At 44.4% G+C, this 12,462-nt stretch overlaps 1 protein-coding gene across 1 annotated transcript; it reads right to left on the bottom strand.

Moving 5' to 3' along the window:
* Positions 1-5,504: 5,504 nt before the first annotated feature.
* On the bottom strand, positions 5,505-12,076 carry GJA8 (gap junction protein alpha 8). The gene is made up of 2 exons (XM_010383988.2): positions 12,008-12,076; positions 5,505-6,847 (listed from the first exon to the last, which is right to left on the bottom strand). Exon 2 carries the CDS (start codon positions 6,834-6,836, stop codon positions 5,517-5,519), a length of 1,320 nt encoding a protein of 439 aa, XP_010382290.1. The 5' UTR covers positions 6,837-6,847; positions 12,008-12,076; the 3' UTR covers positions 5,505-5,516.
* Positions 12,077-12,462: the final 386 nt, after the last annotated feature.

A 12,462-nucleotide genomic window follows, 5' to 3' on the forward strand; every position in this document is an offset into this window, starting at 1 on the left:
TGCACGTCTTCCCAGCTCTGTGTTCAGTGACATTATGTTGGTAGCTTGAAATTGGTGGCAGTGGGAAAATTTATACCAAGGAAAGTGGCAAACACTACAGAGTTGGCCTTCTTTACCCTGGAGAGAGCTGGTGGTGGAACACTTACTAACATACCACCCTCACCCACTTTACCCCACTCCCCTTGTTTTCTAGGCCCTCAACTCCAAAGGAAAAATAACTAGAAACTGAGGCAGTCTCTTCACAGTCTAGTTCAGCTGACATGGAAAAAGAAAAAACAAAGATGGTGAAAAGTCAAGTTAATTTTGTTTTATAACAGTCTAACACACGACTATTAGCTCTGACACAAGAATGTGGAAGGTTGGAGAATACAGGACCACCATCCCAATAATGCCTCTCTCTTTTGCCAGAGATTTCCCCAGGAAGTTTGTTATGAATGTGCTTCATAACAAACTGAGTCTTTACCACTTTGTTTCATAGGTGAAAAAATTGCAGAAAAAGGCCATGGGGCCATCTACTTTTCTCTTCAGGCAACCTTATGAATTCTTTTAGAATCTTCTTTGTCTGCTCTGTAGAACTTCCAGAAAGCAGTAGCACTGGAGGCTATGGGATGTCCCACTGCAACTTGGTGGCTACTGCCAGAGCTGAATACCACTTTTTCCTTGGCTCTGGGAGCTGCAATGTCCAGGGCAGTGGAGAGTGAACTGTCTTTCAAAAAAGTTTTTCTTTCCTCTTACTCAACCGCTGAACCGAGAATTTTGTTTCCTTTTTCTCCTCCCTTCCCCAAGTACATATTTAGTTATAATACAATAATTGCAAAAGGGAAAAGTCTCCCTGCCTATTTTGCTATCACTTCTAGGTACACACTTAACTAGTTTTACAGATTGTATTTACACGCAGAAGAGTTTTTCTTCCAATCAGGCAAACCTTTCTCATCTAAACTTTGCTAAGTTGGGTTGTGCAATCATTTGCACATGATATGCATAGAGGGTGAATCATGGTCAGGGAAATGAGAGAAGAGGAGGTTGGGGGAATGGAATGGGACATGCAGTTGGGGTGGTGTTCTCATTCTTAATTAGAGCATGCCTATTGACCCTTCTCAGGAACTGGAGAGGAGCAGTGGTTTGTATCAGTCTTCTCCGAGGCCTTCCACATGGCCTGGACTGAAGAGTTCTTGCATGCAGCTTTTTCCGTGTCCATGGAGCCCCGTCTGCCATGACTCAGAGATTGTCTCAGGGGTTGACGCTTCTCTGTATGTGAGCTCTAGTAAGCCGAGTACCTTTAGCACTTCTTTTGGCAACCAATTCTTGAGTGATTAAAGACATTCTTTTTTTTTTTTTTTTTTTTTTTTTTTTGTACCGTAATTCTTAGGAATTCAAGACTGCCTGCTGCCCCTCCAAATTTATTTCCCTTATTTTAGTTATTGGCTCACTTTTTATCAGTATCTTAGTTAACAGTCTACGCAGTATTAGAAAGTGATGACTGTCACTGCTTCAGTATACATTTTACAATATGGACTTACAAATTTGATGATGGCTTCTTTCTTTTCCATTTATTTCCAAATAAGTTAGTTTTTAAAAGACCTATTACATCTTGCGAAGGAGGGGCAGAACTTATCATCCTCAATTAACATAGAGAAAATTGTCTCATAGAGCAGGTAAGTGGCATCTTGGCATACGCAGAGTCAGGAGGGGCGGTCAACACCCCTGACTTGAATGGCAGTGTTCTTTGTAGGTCCCCAGGTCACACAGACCTTCAGGAATATCTGTCCAATGCTGTACTGGATGCTTCCCCTGTGTGGCAGGGGACAAAGACATGGTGAAAAGCACACAGGCTTTTTTTTTTTTTTTTACAACGCCCAAAACACTAGGCCAGGGTTTACACAGCCAGGCTCAAAACTTTCTCACTGAACTTTGAGTACCTCTATCCTTGGTCAAAGATCTCCCCTGATAGTGGTGTTAGAACTGCTATCAAGTGCTTAGCCCTTTTCCTCTGGAAGGAGCTGTACTACTGATGTCCCGCTGTCTAATGCATCTTTTTATTGGTAGGTCCATGTGCCCAAGGGTTTTTATCTAACAAGGGACTGACTAGGAGTAGAAATGAAATCTGGACATAATGAAGCCCATGGGGATTATAATCCTGAGTAGTCATAATTACATGCCTCAAAACAGATGCTGAGGGGTGCAGCTGCCTAGAGTAAGGACTACCACAGACATGCAGCTGCTTCTGAATGGAAACTGGCTGCATTTGTGTGGCAGCTTAAGATGGGACCTCTTTCTCAGAGGATGAAAGTAACTGGCAATCTGTCTCCAATCATTTCTTAAGGTCAATGAGCCTCAGATTCTTACTAAACATATGGGGTTAAGATTCTGTTTTGAATCTCTTCTGAGAAAACTGATCGCTAGAGTGTCTATTTCATGTTGAGAAACTCACCAGCTGACTACAAGGCAGGTTGGGGGGACAGATGGAAACCATCCACCTGCCCTTCTTCCCAGTCTCACTGCTGTTGGAGGAATCTCTCAGGGAATGGCACCACTCAGCCGGCTTCATGCTTGGCAGCCAACTCAATCTTTACGACACCCCCGGACGTAGGTAGGTGGCAAATGCCAGCTCTAGTTTGTAGACAGAAAACTGAAGTACACAGAGCTCAAGACACAATAATGACGCAGCTACTAATTGGCAGAAACAGAAAAAAAAAAAAACGCAGCCCCTTGATGCCTGTGTCTGTTTCTTCCTAAATAGGCTTCTTCTTCTATTGGGAAGACTAAGAGGGAAAATGTGGGGACAGTGTGGGCACGTGCATTGAAGCAGGATGCTGCTTCATCTGAGGAAAGACACTCACTCACACACTTATGTCTCACCTGAGATAAGGAGACCAGCAGCCCACATTTCTACAACCGGTACCAAACAGCAGTTTTACTTAGAACAGGAAATCGTTTTTCTTTTTCTTTTCTTTTTTGTATTAGGCTCTAGTTGAGATAGACACTTTATTCTGGTAATGATCAAGCTATTCATAAGGCTCTTCCTAGAATGCGTCTTCAGTAACAAAACTATAGGAGCAATAGTGCAGCCGTTAGGGTCAAGGATGCACTCTCTGGTTCTCAGGCCTCGGATTTTCTTCATTGTCTCACCATATAGGAGAAGGTCTGTGTGGAATAAGGTTGCCTGCTAGGGGTAAGATCAAGCAGTAGCCAGAAAGTCACGTGTCTCCAAGATAAACATACCTCTTCTATTCAACATCCTTCCACTGAAGGTTTGTTACTTTGGGTTACCTAGGTCTTTCTCTTTTAAATGCAATTTTCCCAGGAGTAGTTACCAAACAAACAAACCTTAGAATTAATTTAATTTTTAGACTATTTTGCTTTAGAATGGGTCACCAAGGAATGGACATTTTGTCAAGGGGGAGGAATAGTTTTGGAAAAGGCCTGCTTTGGAAAGGTATATCTTGAATGAATATCTTAAAAGGAAGGTGATAACCAGAGGGCAGGCAGCAAAGGGGATTGAAATACTTTGAGATGGTGCTGATTGGGGTTGGGAAGATACAACAAAGGCAGTTTTTCTAAGTGCCTCTTTTGGGCCCGTTGCTGGTCTCCTGTCTAGGTCCCTGCCATGTCAACTTGGTTTCTATACCTCCAACCCGATCTTTGGCACTGCAGTCCATGAAGCATCGTGTTGGTTTAGGTGAACCATCTTAGTTTTCTCTCCCTGCTCTGGAAATCGATTGGCTGAGGGTAAAATTGCTCCTGTTGCGAAATATGTACGTGTACATGAGGATTCCCCCTGAATAGACTCTGTGTTTGAGGAGGGTGAGTTGCGGGAGTATGAGGACTGGAGCCCTTCAAGATTCTTCTTGTTCCCTTTAGCCTCTGTGTCCTTTCCAGGGATGAAGCTTCGCCTGAGACTCCACTTTGGTATCCTGGCTGTGTGAGCACCCACTTCGTGAGAGGCTCCCTCTGGCACCACTCTGATGGCCCTTTTGATCTCATGCCTGAACAAGGCCTGAGAGCTGCCTCTTCCCAGGACACACCTGTGAGCAGGTGTCCTCTAGCTCAAAACTGGGCTTGCTTCTAGTCCCTAATGAAAAGAGGTATAGATTTTAGGCTGAGCACTGATGATGTAAGAAGGAAGTAAAGAAAGGATCTTCTTTGCTTTCAGGGAAAAAAAAAAAAAAAAAAAAAAAACACTACGATCAGGCCTCAAAGCCTTTTGATTTCAAAGAGAGAGTTTTGGTAACTTGCTCTCTTTCTCTGATGGTACCCAGGGCAGAATTCCCACCAATACAAAGCATATCATTGCTTCAGAACCCAGGGGCTACAATAACCCAGAAGAATGGTCAATGAGAACTCTAGGTATCTCCTGGACTGATGATTTAAACAAAACACTCCAAAGTAGTGAAATAAGGTTTGGGAGCCACTGAAACAAGTTGAGACCATAAATAATGAGACCAATTCCATATGAAAGCTGGGCTAATTAGCAAAAGCTGATAATGCAAATTGGTGCCTCACAGGTTAAATGTGGCTTGCACATATTTAATTTGGCCTACATGTTGTATTTAAAATTTAGTTGCCAACATTAACAGTTTTGAAAATTTCAATTAAAATTTAGATTTCATGGGCCAGGCATGGTGGTGTACACCTGTAATCCCAGCATTATGGGAGGCTGAGGTGGGTGGATCACTTGAACCCAGAAGTTTGAGACCAGCCTAGGCAACATGGTGAAATCCCATCTCTACAAAAAATACAAAACTTAGCCAGGTGTGGTGGTGTGCACCTATAGTCCCAGCTACTTGTGAGACTAAGGTGAGAGGATCACTTGAGCCTGGGAGGTTGAGGCTGCAGTGAGCTGAGATTGTGCCACTGTACCCCAGCCTGGGCAACAGAGAGTCTGTCTAAAAAAAAAAAAAAACGTTGGATTTCTGGCTTCCCTTGAAAAATCGGAAAGACCAGGTAACACTTCATGGTACTCATTGTCTGGAAGTGAGCAGCAGCTCCCCCTGCTCTCCAACTTCCACAGCCTCATTCTCTCCCTTGCATTAGAATAGGCCTGCCTTGCAACTTAAGTCACCTGTCTGTATTCTGTAGGCTTTTGAGTGTGGATCCCTGAAATATGGTCACATGGTATTTGCTTCAGAAACGTTGGGATGATAGATTCTGGCTTAGTGAGCTTGAGACAAGATTGGTAAAAGGCTATGAGGCAACCCCAATTTTGATTTAAGGGTTTCTATGGAGAAATGGGGATGAAAGAAGAGTACCCCATAGCTGTTGGGGTTGTAGGAAGGGGTCAGTCCTATAAGACTGGGGAACTTTAGTGAGTCAATGGGTTTATCTTGGTAGCCCTTATGTTGGATGTGGAAAAGGCTATTTCCTAGTTGCTTGGCATGCACCGCCCCGCTGCAGTGCCTGTCCAATCAGGGACTGGGGCGAGGGCAGGAGACAGAAGATTCAGATCATGTTGGCACCTTTTCTTTTCATCTTGCCCTATGTAAGTTTGGGTGCTTTTTTTTTCCTTTGGCATCACTTTATACGGTTAGATCATCTGACCTGGCTCGGCTGCTGGCTTTGCTCAGCCTGCTTAGGGGTCTGGCATCATCTGTTGTCAGCTCTGGACAGAGTGAAGGCGTCTTCTCAGCTGGCAGCCCTTGCTTTGACACCTTCTCTGACTGCAGCTCTTCTTTTTCACCCTCCTTCCCCACTCCGGGGGTCTCTACTTCCTCCCCCTCTGGCACAGCCACCTTCTCCTCCTCCTCTGTGGTCAGCCTCTCTTCTTCCTGCTTCTTCTCTTCCACCTCGGGTTCAGCTGCCTCCTCTGCAGGCGGCCCCTCACCCTCCACTTCCTGCGCCCCCACCTGAGCGTAGGAAGGCAGTGTCTCTTGGTAGCCCCGGGACAAGTCCTCCAGGGGTCCTGTGCTGATCTTCTCCTCGAATTGATTGAAAGGCTTGGCAGACAGTGGGCTGGTCTCCACCATCCCAACCTCGGTCAAGGGGAAATAGTGGGAAACTATTTTCTCTTCTTCTAGGAGCTGATAGCCCTTGGCTTTCTGGATGGAGGAGACAGCAATGGAGTGGAGGGATTTCTCAGGAATCTCCCCTAGGGGCTGCTCTACGGGCCTCTTGAAAGCAGACCGGATCCCCTTCAGGCCCAGGTGGCCCAACTCCATCACATTGAGGAAGAGGGACACAGAGGCCACAGACAACATGAACAGGATGAAGATGGTCTTCTCTGTGGGCCGGGACACAAAGCAGTCCACCACATTGGGGCAGGGCCACCGGCTGCAGCGGTACAGAGGCAGGATCCGGAACCCGTACAGGAAGTAGTGGCCCACGATGAAGCCCACTTCAAAGAGGGTCTTGAAGATGATGTGGCAAATGTAGGTCCTCAGCAGGGTCCCCTCCAGCCGGAACTTCTTGGTGCCTTTGCTGCCGCTGCTCTTCTTGACTCTGCCTTGGTCCGGGCTGGGGAGCTCCCTCTCACCGCCGTTAGCTCCCGCCTGCTGGCCCAGCTCCTCTGCCTCGCGGCTTTTGCGCTTCTCCTCCATGCGGACGTAGTGCACGGCATGCCCCACGTACATCAGGGACGGGGTGGAGACGAAGATGATCTGCAGCACCCAGAGGCGGATGTGGGAGATGGGAAAGGCCTCGTCGTAGCAGACGTTCTCGCAGCCAGGCTGCTGGGTGTTGCACACGAAGTCGGATTGCTCATCCCCCCATACGAACTCCGCGGCCGTGCCAAGGATGAGGATCCGGAAGATGAAAAGCACGGTGAGCCAGACTCTGCCGATGACGGTGGAGTGCTCATTCACCTCCTCCAAGATGTTCCCCAGGAAACTCCAGTCGCCCATTTCTCACCCACCTGAAGAAATGAGGGAGAAGGCAAGAGCTGAGCGGCCGCAGTGCAACACTGAGTCAATATCTGTTTTTGCTAACGCAGGGTACCTCTCTTTTTCAAGTTGCGGGAACAGTCAATGTGCAAACAGCGTCTATCCAGTGCTTCCTCTGTGCAGACTAGGACTAGGGAACAAAGGAGGCCCCAAAGAATCTGCTTCCATTCGCTTCCTCATCTGCGAAGTGGGTTTAATAATAATAATACCTGTTCTCATTCACTTCACAAATGATCTGAAAGCATCAGTGAGGCAATATCTTTATAATTCCTTAAACTCCACCAAAAACAAGGATTCATTGTTGACCATAAATAGAAATCCTTGGTTACATGGATTTAAATCAAGACCACACACTGATCTAAGTTTCGTGAGACATAATACTGAAGAATTACCTTATACTATGGGTGTCTGGGCTCCCAACAAAATTCTTGTATGTATGAAATCGTCTGTTGCCATCTTGTGTTTGACTGTGTCAGAATATATAATGATCATATCTTTGAAGGGAAGTGGAAGGGGATTAACATTTATTGAATATCAACTTTGGGAAAGAACTTTGACATTATATTATTTCATTTAACTTGATTCGGCTAGACTGTAATTTCCTTGAGGGCAGGAGTCAATCTTATTTACTATCTTACAAGCCTATTTAATTTACTGCTGTGTACTCAATGCCTGACATACAGCCCAGCACACAGTGAGAACTTGATAAGTATTTGTTAACTAACTTGATTCCAATAAAAAAGAAAACTGAAGGCCAGGCACAATGGCTCATGCCTGTAATCCTAGAACTTTGGGAAGCCGAGGCAGGAGAATCACTTGAGCCCAGAAGATCGAGACTAGCCTGGGCAACACAGTGAAACCCCGTCTCTACAAAAAACTTCAAAAATTAGCTGGGCTTGGTGGTGCATTCCTGTGTTCCCAGCTACTTGGAAGGCTGAGCCAGGAGGATTGCTTGAGCCTGGGAGGTCAAGGTTGCAGTGAACCCTGATTTGTGCCACTATACTCCATCCTGGGCAAAAGAGAAAGACCATGTCTCAAAGAAAAAAAAAAAAAAAAAAGAAAGGAAAAGAAAAAATAAATCTGAGGCTCAGAGAGGCTAAATATATTGTCCAAGATTAGACAGCTAAATAGCAGCAGTTCTGTTCGCTTGATCACAAAGGCTGAGTTCTTCCCACTATGCCATTGAGATAAACTGCCTGCAATCAGAGCTACACAATTCTCTGACTTCTGTGCTCTTAATTTATGTTTCCTCTTCCCTAGGTTGAAATCTGGAAACCCTTATTAATAGCTTTACACATTGAGGGCAGTATATTTTTATTATTACTCTTTTAAATCCGAAGAACAGAGAGAATGCTTTGGGAAGGAATCATGTTACAGGAAGAGGAAGGTCTTCTAGGACACTTTTAGTGTCCTACGGAATGAAAATGTTTCAGGGTCTGTAGTATATGGCTGTTTTAATAGAGTTAAAATTTTGGTCTATAGAAAAAATATCATTAAACATGATAGTATATAATGCCTCTAGCACAGCAATGGCTAATGGAAATGGCATTGAGCTGACAAGGAGCTGCTTGCAACTGGGTCATTCATCCAGTGCAAACCTGTAACCTATAAAGAATCATGAGCAAAACTTCCACCTCAATGGAGAACAGTTGTTCCTCCAGCTTGAACATCTCTAGAGTTGTAAAGTTTACTCATCACTGCCATCAGACCAGGGCAAGAGCCCATGTTAGAGGATCCTGCTCTGGGCTTCTTCTGGCCATGCCCCACACTATAGGACCAGGAACCCATGGGGCTAAAGGGATATGCCTACTGTTTTTTAATCACAGTGATATTTGTTAAACATGAAAGCCTATTTCCAACCTGTGATTTGGAGTCTGGCCAGACAGAACCTGGTGGCAGAATACTAATTGCAGGCATCTGCAAAGTCCAGCTTGTGCTGACAGGGCAGGCACAATAGCTGTTTGCTGCTTCTTGTGGGAGAGCAAAAAGTGCTTCTCCTCTTGAGGCCTCATAAACTCCCAATCAGGCAGGGCATCCTACAGCAGCTTCTCTTCTCCTGAAAAGGTAACAGCAGCTGTGGCATCCCCAGTCATGGGTCTGGCATTGGGAAGAGTTCCTCGTAGGAATGGGTAATGGAGAGGGGGAGGGAACAAGCAGCTGGGAATCAGAACCAGCAACTCAGTCCCAGCCACATGTATCTATTTTTAACTCTTAAGACTATAGTTAAGTCTAGTACTTGCCCTGGTAAGAGCAGTAGTGGTTCTCATTGCCTTTTGGAAAATAGGTGGGAAACATCACAATCAGGTAAGCAGCCCAAGCATAAAGCTCACCGGTGGCAGAGCCAGGAAAAAGTTCATTTCTTATCAAATAATTCATTCTAAACTTTATGTTAAAACAGCAATTTCAATAACTTTACTTCTATAAGATTTGGTTAATATCTTACTATCTTATTAATATCTTACTTAATCTTAACTATCTTGCTAATACTTATCCTCATTGATACATCAGTTCATTTTTGACAGCCTTACTTGTATTGTACCATACAAGTATGTGTATTTCACTCACGTACCCACATGAATGTGTGTAATGAGCACATGCTCTCAGCCCTGTATGTTAACCAATCTTGTTTCCCTCCCTTTAGTATCAAAAGGTTCTGGAGGGCAGGAACCATTTTGGCCTCATCTTTTGTGAACCATCACAACACAGAACAAAGCTCTTCACAGAGTGGGAGTTCCACAGACAGCAGTGCATGGTTCTGATGGTAATCCTTCTGAAATCTGAAATTCTCAATCCCTAAATTCCTGTAATATGAGTACTAGAGACCAAGGAACTTCAGTCCTCTTGCTACAGCTAACAGCAGAAAAATTAAGAACTTGCAAAAAATGGTAAATAACAAAAAGGAGAGTAAATTGATCCCCAACCAGCTGCTCTGAGACACAAAACTGCTTATTTTGTATGAGATCAAAGATATAAACTGGAAGGCCAACAATTCTTGACACAAGAGTCATGATACATGTTCATGACACAAGAAGTCGCTCATGACCACCTCATTAGTAATTTCGAAACCAAAGCCAAACAAGCCGGTGTCTTTCTATACTCTAAGCTGCCATGCTAAGATTGTATTTTTTAAAAATGTCTAGTTATAAAATTTCATGTGATAACTGAAGGAGAGAAACTGTAATTTAGGACACAATCTGTCCAACCCCATGATGTTGAAACAGGCCTACTGTGCTGTTAAGGAGACACACTTTAGAGGTGTGAAGGGGAATGTCTTGGTTTCCTGACCTCTAACAGTGAAAATCTAAAGGAAGTCAGAGCAGAGAAGCAAAGCATTCTATGGGAGCAGAGAGAAATCTGAACTGAAGGAAGAATATTTCTCTTCTCTTTTTCAGAGATAATTCTCTGTTTTATTTTGCTTGTGAAAATTTAGTGAACAGACCTATTACAGATGGAAAATCAATGGATGGAGTTCAAGCTTCCAACCCCAGGGTGTCCATATATGGCCAGAAACATCCCACCAGAAAATAATGGCTAGAGGTAATGATTAAAATAACACCTTACGTTTGGGTATCCTTGATCTAAGTAATATATTTTCATGTATCTTATTTCAGTCCTTATAACAAGCTGTGAACTAGGCCAGTGGTTCTCAGATTTCACAGACTAGTATAATCACAACAAACTAGTGTGACCAACATAAGGGTGCCAACTCCTTATTTTGCCAATCAAGGACATAAAAATAAGAGTTATTGGCTGGGCGTGGTGATCATGCCTGTAATCCTAGCACTATGGGAGGCTGAGGCGGGAGGATCACTTAAGGTCAGGAGTTCAAGATCAGCCTGGCCAACATGGCAAAACCTCGTCTCTACTACAAACACAAAAATTAGCTGGGCACAGTGGTGGGCACCTGTAATCCCAGCTACTTGGGAGGCTGAGGCAGGAGAATTGCTTGAACCCGGGAGGTGGAGGCTGCAGTGAGCCGAGATCATACCCATGCACTCCAGCCTGGGCAACACAGCGAGACTCTGTCTCAAAAAAAAAAAAAAAAAAAAAAAGAGTTATTAAATCACTAACTACAACTACAGTCTGTTTTCATCATCATTTCATAAAAGGGGATTTTAACACTACAAAACCAGAGAGGACACAATTTCAGAATAAAAGACAAACCTTTAAATTGAACACACTTAACTTGGTGAAACATTTACTACATCGTTAACTTCGTCATTGTCACATTTTGGTCACAGGCTGTGTGTCATCTTGGGCTAGAACTGACAGACCCTCAGGTGGATGTTTGAGAACCAGTGAATTTGGCATTATCAATCCCCAGAGAGAAAGACAGGCTGGGAGGTTAAATGAGTCTCCAAGATGGGGCTTAGCCAGTGAGGGCAGAGCTAGGATGTGAGCCCTGGTCTTCCAGATCTAATCCCATTATAGCATAGCCCTCCTCTGGTTTTGAAGAGGCAGAATAACACATATACATCCATTAATAAGTTCTCCAGAGCATTCAATGGCCACTTACCACTCCGGTTAGTAACCGAGTGGAAATGTGCCTCTCTTCTTGTTTCTAGAACAGCCACTAGCCAGCAGTTCTCATAGACAGACAACAGAACCTACTCCTAGGAAGAATTTTATGGTCCTTAGCCAGATCCATTCCTGTGCTCCATTAAATGCTCCAGCATGGAAAATGCTGAGCACGAAGCCTTCGCTAACCCCACAGCATTCAATAATTATGACTATTATTCCTATTGTAGAATTGAGTGAAAAAGGCACAGAACTTTTTCATAAATATCAAATACTTGGTTTAGGTCCCTGTGGATTCCTGTAGACGTGTTGATTCATTCTGAAAAATGAAAAGAGCTTAAGAAGTCAAATTGTAGTTTGAGTTTGGACACCTCTGTTTCCCTATCCTCCTGATTATTCCAGCATTCCTCTCCCTTCCAAACCTCTGCCAGTTCTTAGGTCAACTTGAAGAGGGTTTTCAGAGTTGGAGTATAAGCCCAGCCATCCCAGCCCAAGACTGAATCTTATTGGCAACCTTTTTCCTTTTGGCGAAGCCTATATATGGCCCTTAGATTAGGCTGAGAAAGAACAATTGGGGGAAGGTTACAAACTAATATCACTTAAGGAAAACTTGCCAATATGAGGAGTGTCCCACGGAGAAATATGTGCTGTCTTTCTCTCTTGGCGCTCAGCAGCAAAATGGCAACTTTCGTCTCTTTCCTTTGCTGCCTAAAAGCCCACCTCCCACTTCTCTACCCCGCCCCTACTGTGCTGCACGACTGAGCAGATATGACTGGATTGGCCCTGATGGGTAGGTTTTACTGTCCAGCAATATTTTAAGCTCCCAGCCAGACAGCTTTTATGAAGGGAGGGATGTTTGGGAAACAATGGGAGTGAGAGAATGGGAGAGCTGTGTTGGGCACTGAGGGGAGGAGGATGGGAAAGCTGATGTGTGAAAGCTTAGATGGGGCTTCTGTGCCTCCCAAAGTTTCTTTTAGCAGCAGACTGGGCCTGTACATCGGTAAACCTTTGGCGTCTCTCCAGAGCACTTGAGCCTGAGGGCATTTTCCCAAGGCCTGATCATCAGCTT

This window comes from Rhinopithecus roxellana, chromosome 8, assembly GCF_007565055.1.
Source record: "Rhinopithecus roxellana isolate Shanxi Qingling chromosome 8, ASM756505v1, whole genome shotgun sequence".
NCBI lineage: Eukaryota > Metazoa > Chordata > Mammalia > Primates > Cercopithecidae > Rhinopithecus > Rhinopithecus roxellana.